The sequence below is a fragment of the Atractosteus spatula genome, chromosome 9 (genome assembly GCF_055471065.1).
Source record: "Atractosteus spatula isolate fAtrSpa1 chromosome 9, fAtrSpa1.hap1, whole genome shotgun sequence".
In the NCBI taxonomy this organism is placed as follows: Eukaryota; Metazoa; Chordata; class Actinopteri; order Semionotiformes; family Lepisosteidae; genus Atractosteus; species Atractosteus spatula.
In genome coordinates, this window is record NC_142714.1 from 16,637,640 (window position 1) to 16,655,761 (window position 18,122).

At 35.5% G+C, this 18,122-nt stretch overlaps 1 protein-coding gene across 5 annotated transcripts in view; it reads right to left on the bottom strand.

Annotated features, from left to right (window-relative positions):
* Positions 1-18,122, bottom strand: part of LOC148828300 (ryanodine receptor 3) — a 175,379-nt gene that overhangs the window by 14,165 nt on the left and 143,092 nt on the right. For 3 of the 5 annotated variants that reach the window (XM_088924857.1, XM_088924858.1, XM_088924855.1), the window contains 20 exons: positions 18,024-18,116; positions 16,313-16,483; positions 15,611-15,670; positions 14,639-14,773; positions 14,222-14,334; positions 13,017-13,116; positions 9,727-9,836; positions 8,969-9,020; positions 8,680-8,733; positions 8,178-8,277; positions 7,988-8,067; positions 7,673-7,749; positions 7,246-7,319; positions 6,163-6,180; positions 5,541-5,621; positions 4,488-4,576; positions 3,788-3,916; positions 2,564-2,668; positions 1,581-1,662; positions 40-1,358 (listed from right to left, as the gene is read on the bottom strand). In XM_088924857.1, coding sequence (XP_088780983.1) covers positions 40-1,358; positions 1,581-1,662; positions 2,564-2,668; positions 3,788-3,916; positions 4,488-4,576; positions 5,541-5,621; positions 6,163-6,180; positions 7,246-7,319; positions 7,673-7,749; positions 7,988-8,067; positions 8,178-8,277; positions 8,680-8,733; positions 8,969-9,020; positions 9,727-9,836; positions 13,017-13,116; positions 14,222-14,334; positions 14,639-14,773; positions 15,611-15,670; positions 16,313-16,483; positions 18,024-18,116 — 3,042 coding nt within the window. Of the gene's footprint in view, positions 1-39; positions 1,359-1,580; positions 1,663-2,563; positions 2,669-3,787; positions 3,917-4,487; positions 4,577-5,540; positions 5,622-6,162; positions 6,181-7,245; positions 7,320-7,672; positions 7,750-7,987; positions 8,068-8,177; positions 8,278-8,679; positions 8,734-8,968; positions 9,021-9,726; positions 9,837-11,646; positions 11,744-13,016; positions 13,117-14,221; positions 14,335-14,638; positions 14,774-15,610; positions 15,671-16,312; positions 16,484-18,023; positions 18,117-18,122 lie in introns of all 5 variants that reach the window. The other 2 variants (XM_088924859.1, XM_088924856.1) reach the window with 1 other exon arrangement.

Below are 18,122 nucleotides of genomic sequence, written 5' to 3' on the forward strand. Positions count from 1 at the left end.
AGTAAAGATCTTACAATAGATAAAAAGTCGGAAACAAACCTGAGCCAATTTCTTTTGACGGACGGCACTTGCAAGAGTGGAGGGGGCATCTGTCCCGATAATTTCTGAGATGTCACCAAGGCCGGGCTCTGGACCATGTTTTCCTTCTTTCTTTGTCGTGATACCTATTAGCTCGGTCATCAAATCTGGTTCTCCCTTTTCACCTTTTGCTAACTGTACAAGGTCTGATGACGCTGTTGATTCACTCATTTCAGCCTTTTCTGCTTCCAGGACATCACCATGGATGCCGAACTGTGTTGGATCGGGCATATTACCTAAGATATCTGTCACCTTCATGTTCTTTGCACCTTCAACCAAGCCACCACCAAACATTGATGACCACACAATCTGGATCAGTCCCCACACCAAAGTGTAAACAAAGTGGAAGAGTCCCACAAATATCATCCAGAAGAAAGAGAAGAACACTTTAATCATCTCCTTCATGCTCATCTTCTTGAATTTCTTGTACTGTTTCTTGAGGTTTCTGAAAGTAAGAAGCTGCATGAAATGAGCGAAATTCTTCTTCATAGAAACACAGGCAATGGCAAAGGCTGAGGAGGACTCCAGAGAGGCACTGTCTTCTTCTTCAGTTTCCAACTCCTCCAGGATATTGTGAGGTTCTTCTTCATCCTCATCCGACCTCTCTGTGACATCAGGCTCTGAGATCTGTGATGCCAGCTGCATCTCAAAGATGGTGTCCTCACAGAAGTTCACAAAGAGCTCCATCTTCTCACTCTCCCCCCCTTCATTGACAACATCAAAGATGAACTGTCTCTTTGACTCCTTGACCTGTGGCTTCTCCCACTGAGTTCTGCTAGACTCACTGATCTCAAAGTAGACCCTTTCAATCCTCTTTGCCCCCCCCATTATTTCAATGCGTCCTAAAAAGGGTTCAAAGTAATTCAGCACACTCTCAGCCAATTCCAGGAAAGCCCCGAGTCGAGAGTCATGAGGCATGTGCTCTGATAAATTGGTCAAAAGCACAGCTACATTGAAGCCAATGTCCTTAGCAGGTTCATGGAAGCGCTCAACAAATTCCACATAGTTGAACATGTCGTTTTCATCAGCTTCTGCACAGGACAGGAGAAACTCAATCTCCGATTGGGTGTACTGCTTCTGGCTCTCCATTGCTTTCTGGAACTCCTTTTTGGAAATGACACCCTTCCCATCAGGGTCATATTCTTTAAAGGCATCAGAGGATGTCAAGTCTTTCAGTTTGAGGAACATGTCAAAGAATTTAAGGATCATTTCCACATTGCTCGAGGACTCCACAAGGGTATCCACCATTTGCTTTCCAATTGTTCCATTTACAACATTACCTGTGTGGAAACAGTACAAATCATTACGTAACTGTGAGATAGTAAATTATTGGTTTGAAATAGTAGAGCATACGTGCATTTCATGTCTGAAGTCCTAAAAAACACTAGGTTTTTACATTATAGCTGATTTACGGTTAAATGGATGAAAAATGATTTCAGATCTTGTTGCCTTCCCTAGTCCCCAGTTTTATGCTTGAGGTGGCGTACAGAAAGGTTTCTTACCTTCCAGAAGAGACAGCATCATGACTACCATGTCTTGCTGCAAGTCCAGCAGCTCCTTCAGTAGTTCAATCTGACTTGAATCCTGCAGAAACAGCCCATGACAACTGAGGCTTCTATCCATTTTCATTCTTTTCATTACTTAACACAGTTTAATATGCTGAACTGGCATTTCAAAAGGTCAGAGCTTTTTCCAAAAGATAACCCAAGCTATGGAGCTCTCATCCATCTGCAGACTTTAATGTCATCTAATTTAGAAAGGAGCAGGTGGCTATGGAACAACTTTATTTGAAGCCTCCAATGACTTCTCTCACAGTTAGTTATACTGTACATCTGAAACTGAACTTTTATCTCCCATGTCACGCCTGCTGTCAAATGACCAAATTCAGCCAGCCAAGGAAATATTTCAATTATATTTAAAGATTTATTTTTAAAAAGAGATTTACTTATCAATTAAAAATTAATATTAACCCAGAATTATTTCTAATTTGTGTCTTATTGTGTCTTAACTATTGAGGTCTCCAGTGTTCATTTATATACTTTAAGAATATAAATTTAAGAACTGAATCGCCTTTCAGCCCAAATAAATATGCTGCCTATGAGAATCTCTCTTCATTCCAATTTATCTTCTATTTTTCTTCTAATGCAATGATCCATAATATTCATAATGTTCCTTAATAGGAAACAGCTGGGAAGCAATCATAACATTTCACAATGACAACCTTGAAGAATTGTTTTGCAATATATGAAACTCTACTGTGATATGAAACACGCATGTAGTGTTAAAAACTTCCTTGTGCTGAGAACTTTGGGCATCATTAAGTACAACTTTGTTTTTAATTTGCAGAGATATAGGGAAAGCACTCCCATTACAAAATATGTTCTATCACCTTTTTTCACACCATATTGTAAACAGGCATACAGTACTGTATGTTGAAATGTATTAGGACTTTCTGCATTGATACATTTTTAAAAATATTAATTACCTGGGAGAGCTTCATCTGCATGTTTGCAAAAACATGAAGAAAGCCAACAACAGCATCCCAGAGCCTACTGTGTGCCAGACTCTGCTGGTTGCCAATACAGGGACCCTGGGGAAGAGACACATTGTCTGTAAGCACTCAGAGCCACTGTATATTTAATACAATACACATATATACAGTACAGTGCATGTTCATACATGCATCTGTGCTTACCTTTATGCATTTAAAAACCACCTTTTATTTCTTATACAATGAACAAAACCCATTCCAAGCAAAACATTAGTAAGACTAAATTCAATGCACGACAGGGCTCAACAATGGATGAGGAAGATGGTCAGAATTGTTTCTTATCAATCACAAATTTTATTTGTTGTTACATCCCTATTTAGTTGCGAATGTAAGCTGGGTGTAGACCACAATGAAACAGGTGATGACATATTACCCCAACAGTACTGCTGCTCAATATGGGAGGTACTGCAGTTTCAGCCATTTGGTGTCGGTGCTTAGCTGAGGAGCCAATGGTGAGAAGCTACCATTTGTGGGATTATGAACCCTGGTGTTCTATTCTACATCAGAATATAGTTAACTCACTTCCAGAATGAGCAAAGGAAAAATAATGAGGGTCCTGTATACAATTATTATGCCATGTACAATTTACATTTTAGTAAAGTTCCAGATCAACGTATGATACCAAAACAACATTATTCTCCAAGGCGATGAATGCTCTTGATCTGCACCCAAACATATTTTGTGAAAGACCACAGATATGCAAGAACCCTCTTAATTTAAGGATAACTTATTTTAACAATTTCTGAGATGTCCTTTAATCTTGTGGAAAAGTTTGCTGCTGTTTTTTTTTGCAATGATGAAAATCTTTTAAGTACAGCTTGTGAGAATCAAAGTCCTGTAACAAAATCTTCTCTCTTTATTTAGAACTTGTGTGCCACTCTGTGGCTTACTGCTGAATTACGTTTTGTTACTTGAACAATATAACACAATACTTATCTACTTAATGCTTTTGGTAAGGTTGATATAATACTGTATTATATATACAGTACATACTGAACTGTATGATATATACTGAACATACAGTACATGAAAACAACTGAGACACACTATTAACACAAGAAAAAAAGAGATGGTCACAGGAAAATAATATATCCCTTAAGCTTTAACAAGGAACCATGAGAAATGAGAACTAATTAAAGCAACAAAAAGAGTCCTTACTTGGATGTATTCTGTGAGGGAGTTAAAAATTTGCTTTGCCACTGCTAATGCCTTGGAGAAGTTGCGCTGACCCGGTTCATCCATGACCTCCTTTCCTGAGTAGTACCAGTAGAAATCGCTGATGGATTCCTACAAAGAGTAAGCCAGGACACGCTGAGTTCACATTACAAGAAAGGCATATCAGCTGTTACATTTGAAAGAAATGTTTTCCTGAATTAAACACCACCAGATACACATTATAAAAAAAGTTTGCTATTGGTGGTTTTTCAGGATCTAAAAAAACTCTTTCACTACCCCCCGAAAATAAAATACCAAGATACCCACCAAAAAACGTTTAACAAACAGCACAGTTTATATAATTTCATGCAAATATTCTGATATTGAAGGCTATATTTAGAATCAATGTTACATTCCTTGCAATATTTGCTTTTCCTTTGGAGGAACTGTCCTGCTCTGGTTGTATTGCAGAAGGTGGTACAGAAGGACTGCTAGGTTGGCTAAGGCCCTGCTATACATTAAGTACTGTACAACTTTTAAAGTGCTAAATAGTTTATTGCTGAAAATAATTTGTACAGTACATTTTAGAACTTTATAGGGAAATAAAGTACATTTTCAAAGTACTATATAATTTAGTGAAGAAGCCACTGCGACTGCGCTCTTAATCCTGCCAACTATCTTAGCCACTCAGCTGTGATGTTACCTGCAGACGAAGCAGGTAGTCTACTGTGCTGATGATGATGTTGACTGTCGTGGTGTTTCCTGTCTGGGTACGTAGGAAGTTCTGGAAATCTGTTTGTTTCAAACACAGAATACAAAGGTAACAACCCTGAACAGTCTTTAACTAAAGTCAAAAAAGGTAGCAGTTTTCATACCAGTCGTAACTGTTCTTTAAAAGTGAGTCACTCATCTTCAGAGCTGTTTAATTAAGGTAATGTGAAACGTTTAAATGAAACTGTAGATAGCTTTCTTTTTTCAATAAAACAGAAATTCTGTTTGGATTTCCCTGTTCTTAACAGATTCATATTAAACTAATTAGTGTTCTTATATTAAAAAAACTGCTGAACAAGTAAAAAATATGTACTTAACAGAAAAACTGAACTCCTCTTCTACTAGAATGAGTCAGAATGGGTAAGAAAAAACTAAATATGAAAGGCCTAGAAGGCTGATTTTTTAAAAAAGCAATATAAAACTGTGCTGTCACAGCAAAAGACTTGGTATGACACAATCAATAGATTTAATGGTTGCTTGGAACTAACAGTTGCATAAATATACTTTGTAGAGGTTTTTTAAGAAAGCTATTTTGCACATGTATTGGAAAATGCATTATAGAGTTATGGTGCATTATTTTTGTCTGGTATAAGTACATTTTAAATGAAAGAACCGTCCAGTAAATATGTCTGTTCTGAATGGGTTTCCTACTGAAGTTAACAGACTGTTGCAATTTCATTAAAAGGGACAATAAGGAAATGAGTCTCACTATTACCTAAAAAAAGAATGGCTTATTAATCACTCATGACAGACAGTGTTTCTTGGACAAACCACCATGGGAAAACTGAGAAACTGCATTAAATGGTTATTTAGTGACATTTCCGATATTTCATCTTACAACACTCAATACTGGAGTTCCAAAAAAAAAGATTTCTCTGTACACTGATCCACGTTTTCTGTGTTTTTTGATTAATGTATAACTCAATGTGAATTAATTTTCCTCCTTTCATCTCAGAGTTGCTTTCTGTTTCAAAGTCATACATACCATTGTTGTGACCTTCACAGAGCAGTTGCAAGAACCTAAATAGATCCCTTGTGAACTCATCATTTTGGAGAACTTTCTCACCTTTGAAAACAGGACATTCAAATCAAGAATGTTTACCAAAGAAGAGGCAACTGGATCTTTGAACAGCTCTCTCAGATCTTACTGGGCTCAGGCATTTCTCTTATACTATCAAAACGTAAACATCTCAATTACTGATTAGTGGTTTCACATTAAATTTACACCTTTCAGGTAAAAGTGCTCTAAAAATTAAACTACTTCAAAATAGCAGAAATGTTACTATTAAGAAAAAAGGAAATCACATTATGCTATATCATTTGTGATGCAAAAAAGCCAAAATCATTCAAATTGAACTAGCAATATACATTTTTTGGTTAGTATTGTTAAATGACACAATTTCCACACACATGACAGGCACTAGTTTAGTACAAGATGAGTGAGTTAATGCTGGTCTTTTTCTATGCTTTTTTGCTGTTCAGCATGCACATTTCCTGCAAACCAAAGCAGCTGGTTAACATCCAAGACAGGGCCAAATCTAGCGTTAAAACTCTGCATTCAGAAGGGCAGCACAGAGAAAATGAGTAGATCTAAACCATGTATTTACCCTGCTCACGCACGTTGACTGCAACCGATGAGTAAAATGATAAGAAAAACAAACAAAAAGCAGACGTAAGCAAAGGAGAAGACACATTGAATTAAATAGAAGTAGAAAAAACACACATTTATATATACATGCATTTTAAAGTCCAGTTACTGTACACTCTGGCAGGTGAAAAACAGTACAGGGAGTTGCCATCACTTATGCCTTGATACATGAGGTGGAAATGAGTTGAAGTTACATACTGATAATACAGATAAAATACAGTGATCAGAATTAACTGCTAAAAAACATTTGTGCTAATTTCCTTTCATTTGCATGGTTTTCTATTTATTTTAATGTAACTTTTATTTGAAATGATCTGTCATGGATTCTGCACAGACAGTATGTACATACACCCAAAGCTATTCTGAAATGCTGTATTTTGCAGAACCTAAGGGAGGGTTAAAGCAATACAGGGTATATCTGTACTTGATGAATGATATAAGCTAAAACTTCAGACTTTTTTCACGTGTGAGGCACAGGCAAGCTTTCCGCTTTCATAAAAACAAAAGATTTTAAGCCTACAGTCTGTAGAGACTGTAGTTCAAATATCAAATAGTATACATGACTGTTGATACTAGGGTCTACAACAGTCTCTACAAAACCTGTTTTGGAAGTTATGTGTAATAACCTGTTATTAATAAGTCACAAGTAAAAGCTGCATCATATTTAGCATTAAATAACAATTGCTTGCTTTGCAAGTACTAATATCAAACACGTCTTATTTAACTGATTAATTCGGAGAAACAAGATCGATATAGTCTCTCTTTGTGTGCAGTATATAATGCCCCACTTCTCAAAAACAATAAAAGACAGCAAAACAAAAAAAAAACATTGAGGCAGTTTTACTTCTCACACACCTACAAAAAATATAATCAAAAACTACTGCTCCACGCTTCAGAGCATTTAAAAATCACAGTCAGTATCCTACAATTTTGAAAATGATTAATGTTTGAATATGTGCATTAGACATGACTGTAGCAGAACGATCAGACAGACATGTGCTTGTGATGTGTCCATTTGATGTTACTGTAGATTTTGACTTACGTGAACCCTCCTCAGTCACCATTCCAAGACCCTCAGCTTTATTTTGTCTTTCAAATGCATTCAAGTCCAGGACACTGTTGATGTTTAGAGAAACTATACTGTATTTATCATAGTTTTAAATTAAAAGATACAACACAGAGGTCCATTAATGGGGAAGATCCAAAGTGAAAACAGACCTCTAAAGCTCACAAACTAACCGTCAAGTAAACCATTGTCATGAAACACATAAATAATTATAATACGCTAATAATTACATAATAATTACACTACTTCAGTCATTATACTACTTAAGACAAAACCATTGAGGGGTCACTGAAATAAATTAAAGTCTAATGACAAAACAGGGCTTTGCAATTCACTGAACCAATGTTTTGAATTTAGTTCTTAGAATACTTGATGTGTTCTCATCACATGTTTTCCAACCAACCTGCATGACTGCATGAGTCCTGACAAACTCTTGAAAAAGCCAGCATCCCTTTTTTCCTTCAGGTAGTCCAGCATTTTCTGCAAAAATATGTTTTTTTTGTGTCACTAAAATCTAGATCATTTGCACAGGTTCCAAAGAGGTTAGATATTTGGTATTAAAGAGGAGCATAGGACAGGTTTCTAAAATCAAAGCACATGATTTTAAGAAGTACATGAACTTGTAAGAACCTAGATTGTTGTAAATGGCCCATCTAAAATAATCTATAGTAGATGCTTGATTATAGTTGTAAAAAGTAAAATGAATGTTTTGTTGTACCTGCTGGACAACAACATTGCCACCATTTAGAATGGCAATACCAAGCTTCAGTGTGTAAGTTACCATGGGTCCCAATTGACCTGTGGAGAATAAAAAAGTATTACTCCATTAATGCACAATGTTCTAGTGCACATTTCCATCAGTGAGCAGGAGATCAGCTGCCAGTATCAAGAGTCACTTCTAACATTACCTTTGCTGGCACTTATCATCTGAAGTACCATCTCTGCAGCCCCACGGTCATGCAGTCTGGCCTGCTGGTACAGGGTCTTTTGTTTCTCCATTTCCTTTTCCTGAGGGGAGACACGAACAGGAAGGAGCTAATGAAGTTGCACTCAAATAGGACTTAGCCCTTAGTACAGAGCATGGCCTTAGTGTCTTAAATCATTAAGAACTCAATTTAAGAACTTTCATATGAGACAACCATCCTCACTGAAAAACAGAGTAATTTAACTAAAGCTGTACGTATACAGTACAAACACCCTGCATTTCATTAGTTTTGTCAAAAATATACATTGTATGTAATTTGGCTTCAGAAAATGTCTGGGATTACCACCCTTTTCATAAAAAATACTAATACTCCATAAATGTTAAAGTTAAATGAAAACAACTTTTTTCTATATTGTAATATGTAACAGTTCAGTAAAAAAGAACTGAGAGTACTCTACCTTCCCAGACAACAGAAGAATACTCACCTCAAAGGTCTTCTCCTTTCCTTCCTCTTCGTCCTCTTCCTCCCCTTGGCAGCTCTGAGGAAAGAAGAAGACATTGTGTGTCAACTTGGCTCTTTTAAGACATACTGTAAGTAATAAGCTGTGAAAAGGCAGATACAACACAGAGTGGAAACAAAAATCAACATGTATTCACAAAGTAAGGGGAACGCCAACATTAGAAATTCTCTGCCAAGATTTTCGGTGCAATTAAAAGGGAACAACTTTGTAGTTTTCTAAAGAAAGAAAAAAGTAAATAACAACACACAAGTACCTTTGCCATCATGTCCGCATATGCAATATACAATGGATCTTCTTCCAGAGAACTAGTGGGAAACACAAACACAACCTTATTTAAATATGTATTCATCTCAATGAAGTATATATATATAGTATATCAGTATTCAATAACTGAAAAGATAAATATTAAATGTCAGCAAACCAAATTAATTTCCTTCACTACCCCTTGATTTCAGTGTACAGTAATTAGGACACGCAGCACCACAGGAGTCTGTTCCTCAACCTCTGGGCACATTTATCACATGACCACAACACAATATCCTGGAAAAAACAACATCTTCTTAATTTGAATTGTGATAAAAGAAAGATAATACTAATTGATTCTTGGCTTTTGAATGGTATCAATTCAAGATTTCAGGTTCACACTTGAAAATTGGAAGTCTATTCTTACTGCTCATGTTCTTGTATGAAACTGATTTGCTTCTTGATTCAATTCTACTTTCTTATTTTCAAAATACTTTTACATTTCTGTATTTAATGCCAAGAAACTTGGCCATATATTTGTATTCTCCAGAACTGAGAATTTCTTGTCTGTTGGCAGATAATTTGTAATGATAATTTGTAAATTCGTCATTGGTAATTTGTAAACTTATCCTGCACACTTTTATGATGCACAAGTGTTTTACAAAGTCAGTTAAAGGTGTGAAAGATTTAGATGAAGCAGCTCACTGCTCACACTGCACTCTTTAAACCTGTGGTTTTCCAGGAGTCCAAGTGTCTTGCTGTACGCACCTCCTTTCTGTCAGGGCATTGTGGCTAAAGTGTAAGATGAGCTGGTGAAGGGGGTCAGGCTGCTTCTCTGCCTCCTCCTCTTCGTCCTCTTCTGTCTTTTTCTGGGGTCTCTGCATGAACACCCACATTACTTAGCAGAATAACCCAGCTCTCCGATCCCAACACTACCAATCCCCGCATTGCAAAACTTATTCTCATCATGCAGTCGGTATGCGCACGTTCTGTAGTGTCTTTCAAATGGTGCTCCCTATTAAAATGCATTTTATTGTTTTTTTCTCATTTCTAATAAAAGCACTAAATCGTTGCATATTGCTATACTGTATGTACATGGTGATGTATATAATAATCACAGGGATTTCTGTATGCCAACAGGCTGTAAACAATGAACTTTCAAGGCCAATTTCTACTGCATTCTGTGAATATGATTACTTTACAATTCATTAAGTTATGACTGTAAATAAAATGGGCCTATTATTTAATTAAAAAATAATTTTAAAAAATTAAACCATGTTCCTAAAATGTAGCATTTTAAAAAACAGTGCATACTATGCTTAAGAATTGCCATTTCTAAACATTTACTACAGCCATAAAACAACTAAAAGTAACTAAAAACATGAAGGTTTCTTCTAAATTAAAAGCATTAATCCAACAATCTAGCATTCTGATATTTCATTATGTCACTTACCTTTACAGCAACTGGATACACCACATTTTCAGCAGATATAGAATCAAGCATGCATGAAAAATGCATACCCATTGCATTTAAAGGAAACATAATTTTCTAGAAATCTGATGAAATGCATTGAAAGTACTTCAACACCCACGGCTTTGAGGCAATTATTTTAATTTCTGGCTAGCATGCTTGCATCCACCATCACACATACAGTACATACAAACAGAAATGCAGTTAGAAATAGTAAGGATGACAACAGTTATATAGCATGGGTTCATGACAACAATGTCTAAATACAAGCTGTTTAAGTTGGATACAAATACAAGTTGGAAAATATACAGTAAGTACGTTTGGGGGAAATTATGATAGGCTGATACGTTGTATTTCGTTACAATTAATGCCTGTCCTCTCTTTCAGAAAATATTTTTGAAGTATTTCTAGGGAAATACTGTAGAATTTTCTTCTTGTGGATATCTTCCAACTGATTAAAAGAAAACCATTCATTCTCCATCTGTTCTACTGTATTATTGCTTCACCTTCACAAATAAAGGTTGTGCATCATGTAGTTAACATTTGTCTCTGGGGTTGTTTGTGGGCTTAAACAATTTTAAACAGGATAAGGACAAAAAGGTTTTAATTAGAAAAGCAGTGAAGTAAGTAAATTTACTGAACAGGTTCTCACCTTTAGAAATCCAGATTATGCACTGAGGAAAGTTACCTCTCTTATAAATTGTCATGAAAAGATTTTTTTCCTTTCCCACAGTGTACAAAGTGTCACATTATTGAACAGTTTTTTATATTTAATAAAAAGTACAGTCTGATGATATTGTGGGATTTATTTAAGCATTTAAAAAATACTGTACACATGAATCCAGTCATAAAAAAGAGTCAATACGATACTAATGATATTGAAATTTAGGAAAGAAAAGAGACATCTTGTAACCTTTCTATCGCAGGATGATTTATAAAGATGCTCCCACACTATAGTACATATGGATGCGTCATGTTTTTCAAAACAATTTGCACTGACATCAGCTAAAATGTCATGCAGCCCTTTGGGCCCTAATGTTCTATGTGAGTCACTACTTTTAATGGGCAAAAACTTAATTGAAGTGGGATAAAATGAGAGATCATTTTCAAGGTTATGCATTTCAATGGCTTGGCAGTAATTGTGCTTGCAAAGCATGCAGCCAGTCAAGCTGCAGCTCATAGCAAGGCACAGAGGCCAGCGCTTACACAGTACTTACTGCCAGGTCCTGCACTAGCTTCTCCTCAAAGGAGTACTCCTCTGTCTCTATCCAAAACCTCTGATAACCCTGGAGGAAGAGGTTAATAGAGCGATGCCTGGGGGGCGAGAGTGAGATTAGGGAGGATTAACATGAGGAAGGAAGGCAGACAGGATTGGAACAGGAGGACTGTGCTAAAGCAGTTAATGATTAGTGGGACAGTTGGTCATCTGACTGGTCACCTTACAGGGATAGTTCTCCTGGATATGTAGTTTGTTAGCACTCTTCTGCACATGGAAGATTTAAGAGGTACCAAATCAATGGTTATGTTTTAAGAAGTAGTAATAGAATACAAATACAGTGCATCATATAAAGTGTGGCCTTCCCTTTTTTAAAGTACCACACTTTTAACATTTTTTTTTTCAGTTTTTACTGTTTTACTTGTACTGTAAAGTGATACAACAATGATCTTTGATTATAATGCTTATTTTTTTGCAAAGCATATTTTGGCTGCTCCACCAGAGAGTTTTTAAATCCTCACAGACCAGAAAGCTGCCAGATGAATTCAAGAGCTTATTTAACAGACTAGAAAGAGTGTTTGTGTTCATTTCCAGATCCAATGTAATTCTCCAACTCCTCGTTACACCTAAATTAAATTCAAAAGATTTTGGATTTTTTGGATTGAGAAACGTCACAACCCATAGCTGTATTATGAGCAATAAACCACATATAAAAGTAATTCAAGCCACATTAAAAGGTGTTGTATTTCATACAATTAAAGAATAAGACGTTTGTGTTTCCTGTTGTTACAGATAATATAATGTACTGTAACTGTTAATACATTAACAAAAAATGTCTTTTCAATCAAAACTAAACTCTAAAAAACTGATTATTTGCAGGCTGTTACTAAAATTATGTTTTGCAAATCCTTGTGCAGCGCCAGTTTTGTGCATGATTTACTTGATAGAGTTAAAAAACAATGTGCTAGAATATTTCTCTCACCTCAGTTGTGAAGGATACAGTATATCTAGAATTATAGTAAGCAGAAATAAATGTCTTCAACAATTTTGAGATACCAGGAGGAAATACATGCTATCAAGGCATCTGCAATTCTCCCTTGAGTTATGTCAGTACTAAATTAGAAAATCACTCCTCTGAATTAAGGCTAGTGTGGATCTATCCCTTGTGAGTGAATGCCAGCTCTGTTTCCAACCTACTCAAAGTGCTGAAAGAGGTTTTTAATAGCGTCAGCTGAGCCTGTTGTCATCTTTCCCTGAAGGGAGACCAATCCGAATTCCAATGAGAAAAGGACGTGCATGAGAGTTACAAACCATGGCTGGGAAAGGAAGATTGCTTTTACACAAACGTGAGCTGTCTGAATCTTACGTTACCGTTAGCGTGTAGATCAGACTGTCATAGTCTGTGTTCTCATGCACTTTTTCCAGCCAAATTTGTTGGTAGGAGTTCAGGAAGTAATTGTTATTTTTGTGTCTGAAGAAAAGTATAATGTTGTCATTTAAGAAAGAACAAAAAAGAGACATGTCAAAAGTTATTACAGGAAATGATAATATCATTAAACACAATACTGCCCAGATGAAAAAGTCATTGTAGTTTGAGGCTATTATGAATTTTAGAAAAAACTCTAAAGAGGTACAGTGTAAGAGAGTTATTGTCCACTCCAGACAGTGCAACACATAACCTCTGGAGTTAGACTAGTGGACAGCAACTCCTGCTCATGAAATAATTTTCACTCTAACTCATTTGGTAAAGACATCTCCATTTAGGGTTGGGCATAATGTTAAATGAATAATTAACAATACTTGAAAATGTCCATTTATGTGCCATCTTATGAATAGTTGCAAGCTAAAAACAATACTGCATTAAAGTGTAATAGTTTCCTGATCTATGCCTCGTATTAATGGCTACCAAAAGAACTAAATATAAGTGAATTTTGTACATTAACAATGGGGTCATGAGCAGGGTAATTTTGTTTTAACCTATTATTTGTGTGGCTTTACCACACAATCTTCCTAAACCCAGAGATGCAAAGATATTTATAACATATGGCAAAATGGTTTTATAAAGTGTTCCATCCTCAGATGTTGTAAGTTTTTTAAAAGGAAAGAATGTTGGCTCTCTGCTTTCTGAAAAACCTAGGGGAGCAAAGTAATTATTTCAGTGTTTTCTGTCTCTGTACATTGTTAGTATCTAGAACAACACATATTATGAAACCACAAGAAAAAACAAAAATGTGAGCAATTATTCTTAAAAATAAGTCTTTTTCAAGTATAAAAAACTTGAAAAATAAACTGCACTTCAAATACTTCAAATAAAACAGCAGGAATTTATGAACATTTACAATCCTGGGTTTAACTCTTATTAATTTTCATTAACTCATAGCTTTTATTAACATGGTTTTCATTATTTCATTTTTGTCCAAATGGATGTTAAAATTGATAACATAAATACAAAAGTGCCTAGTGAAGTTTAAAAAATGTGGTAAAATTCATAGATCTCAAAAAGCACAGGTTTGTGGACAGCATCCAGGACTGTTTAATTTTGAGACAGCAAGGTAAGTATCTTGTCATTGACATACCTTGGCAGATTGTACAGAGGAGCCATTCGGAAGCAGGCTACCACAGCACGCTTTCGTTGTTTGGACAAAAGTTTGTGCCACACAGCTTTCTTGGACCTTAGAGGCTGCTCAACCTTATTTTAACAAAGGAAGGATAGAATGGAAGATTTCAGCAACAAAATAATGTAAAAACACATAATGCATATGAATGGATCTTTGTCAAAGCAGTAAAACTGTGATAATACTCTATAACACCCTTGGAAATGAACAAACACAGTGTTCACTTACTGTATTATTAGCCAATCTGTACTCCATTATGTTTTTAGAATGCTACGTTTAGCCATATTTTCTTAAAATTTCTTTAAAAAGAAAACCACAAAAGAAGGGGAACTGCTCTCCACACATTCTGGAATACAGGCTATGCAGCAGATGGCTTACCTGTTCCAGGTGGAAGACTGCAGCTGAGATTCTCTGCACCCTGCTGACAGTGCGCTCTGGATCCGGTGGTTCTTCACTCTTCACGACCACATCCTTGTACAGGTTCAACTGCCACCTCACTGCAGGGTCCTCTGACTTCGGAGGGAACAGCAATCATCACTCATGGTAAACCATACAATAGCAATCGCTTGAGACAGTCCTTATAAAACACTTTCTGTCCTTTTCTCTATGAACTGTAATTATAGTACAGCTTAAACTGTTAACATTTATACTAGATTTATTCTAGTTTACACTAACCACTTGCTGTAACGTACAGTTTCAATTAATTATTCTGAGATATTAAAGATACATTAAGATATTATTATATATTGGTTTCTAACAAAGTGAATTACCTTCGTTCCTACATTTTGATACAAATATTCTCTTTAAACTCATTTTGTTTGCCAGAAAACCTCAAAATGAACAAAAAAATGTCCTAAAGGATTACTGGTGTATGGTTATTAAAGTGAAAAACCACAACTGTTATGATTCCAGCATGATCAGAAAATGTAACATGATAATATTGGTAAAACACATACAAGTTTTGGTTCCAAGTAATCTTCTTGAAGAAGTTAAAATTTTAATTATGTAATTAACCACCATAATTCAATACTGTAACAACATTATTTTTTGCAATTTTCTAAAATGGAGAATGCTAGACAATACATACTTCCATTAAAATGGACGACACTCCAGGTATCTTTAGCTATTACTTTAGCTTAGCTTTTAGAAAGTAATTATAATAATCATCCAAGAATACATTTTTTAACAGATGGGACTTGTTCTATGACAGTGTAATGTCTTCTGGAGTCTGACAATCTGGAGTCCTGTAAACTAAAAGATTTTGAGCAGAATTTTCTGCAAGCAGATACTGTATAACGATTTAATGCAAAAGGTGAGGAAACAATGAATACTTCAACTAAAAATACCCACCTTTTCTTGCAAGTGCAAGTTTTGGCGCAAATGATCTATGACTTCTTCATCTGTATCTTTCTACAAAATAGAAAATGGTAAAGAATCAGAGGAATATATTAATTTACATTTCTTGTTGTATATTCCCTGCCCAAGTATCTCCCTTTAAAGCTGTAATTAAGCTGCCTTTTTTCATGTACTGTAAACCAACTATTAACAGCATTAACAGCATTTCAACAAGATGTTTCACTCTTTTTGTAGATTTTAAATCACTAAGATGTAACAAATGAATACAATTTTATTTAAAAATCTGAGGATTTTGGAATCTCAGGTGCATTTACCCTTCATTGGGAGTGTAGAGTAATCCCTAATCTCAACGAGGTTACACTGAAACACACTCACTAGACACATGAGAAGTACTGTACCACTGTCTTAGATAGGCTTGAGATGGGTTAGACAATGTTAGCAATACTATAGTGTTTGCAGGTTATGTGAATAACATATTTGGTGATTAGGTGGATGCTGCCTAACCTTTATTAAACAAGTTCAACAAACCAAAATAGCAGCAGACAGATACTGTATGTCTTTTAGATAGATCTAAAACAAACACTGCATTTATAAATGTTGCACCTACAGTATCAATGAAACTGAAAAAAAAACACACATTACTGAAATAACACTCACTATGCATTTGGTTAAAATTCATTAGCATCATACTCTTACCAAACTGTATCTGTATTTTGCCAAAGAAATGAGCTCTTGGTCACCCGGAGTGCACATGTTCAAGCCAATTGGCAGCATCTTTTTAAGGGCTGCTACAATCAGGGAGGTCTGGATGGAATAAAACTCCCCACGGCGCTTTGTCCTCTTTCTCTCCTGGTCCTGGCCTCCTGTCTGGTAGAAGAAAAATCAACACGTGTCTTCCTTTAAAAAAAGTCCCTTTAGCATTGGCTGTGTTCAGTAGGACTGATTGAGAAAAAGAAAATTAAATTGCAACCTCCCCCCCTCCTACCTTATAGATAATTTTTCCAGTTTCGAGTAGATTCTGTTTTCAGATTATTCTAACAAAAAAGTTTGTGCTGTTATAGGTACTGCACCAGGTGATTATCAAAGAAACCAGAAAACTTGTGGAACATGTTTTTTTATTTAAATATGAATTTTCCATTAAATTAAATATTGCAACTGGACTATCATCAAACAATGGAAGACTACCGTACTTTTTTTGGAAGGGAGATGAATCTGAGAACTAGCCACTTTGATTTATCAATGTAGCATGAATATCAGACACAGCAGAAATGTAGAGCAGAGAAGAAATTATTGTAGGCTTTCAAAGTTTTTATTTCTTTGGCTCTAGTAACATTTTCTACTGTGAATGACAGCCGTTAAGCAAAGCCTGCATACCAGTCCATGTACGTCTGCAAGCTAAGCATTTATTCAAAAGCTTTGCTTGGAAAGATGCATTAGCAAAGACTAACAATATTCTGTAAAAGTCAAATAAAACCATATTCAAGGAGCTGGCATAAAAGTGATACATATTTTAATCTGCAGAAATCTCAAGAACTCGGTAACAAATATTCAACTATTTCACAGACATCAATGGTCTGTTTAACAGCTGAATAAGACTTAAGACCAATTGTAGGCATAATGTAATAAACAAACCAATAAGATTGGATTGCTTGTATGGTACTGGTTAGTTATGACTGCCAACATTTTTAAATATAACAATGTTAAAACACATTTAGCAGGTGGCTCATGTTGAAGGCAAACAGAGAACTTCCCTACCATACAGTATATGACATACTGTACCTAACATTAGATTGCCCCTAAAAAGATACATTCTTCTGCTTGCTGCCAGGCAGATAAAAAAAAGGCTTGCTACAAGTACAGTACACATGCATTCTGACCTGTACCTTTAAGAGCATGGACTGTATGAAAGAGAAAACAATGAAAATGTAATTATACAATAAAAAACAACTACAAGACACAATCAACATTAAACTATAGCATTAAACTATTGTAGTGTTCCATGAATTAAGGCAAATGCAATTCTGTTAAAGGACTAATAAACAGTTTTGTAAAGCATACATAAGATTAATTTAGTAAGAATAAAAGGATGTTATAACTGTAAATGTACTACATTTTTGTTTAGTAGAAATGTATTATTACAATTACTAGAGTACTTACTTCAGAAATGCCTCAGTAGTATAACCAGAAAGAGATCACTAAGTACTGTTGAAGACATTGCATTGAAATTACCATAGTATTTATAAAGCTACTGCATTGAAATTACCATAGTATTTATAAAGCTACTGTACTCAATGCAATGAAGATCTCTCTGGCTCAGGTACAATTCCTGTGAATGAACAGGTATGTGTGATATAGATTAACATGGATCCCCACTTCAAAAAACAAGTATAACATTATCATGGCTCACCTTAGACATCTTGGTCTTGTTTTCTCCTGTTAGGAAGGACAGGTTGTTGATTTCATTTTGAACCACAAAATTTTGTTCTTCTCTCTTAAAGTTCTGTGA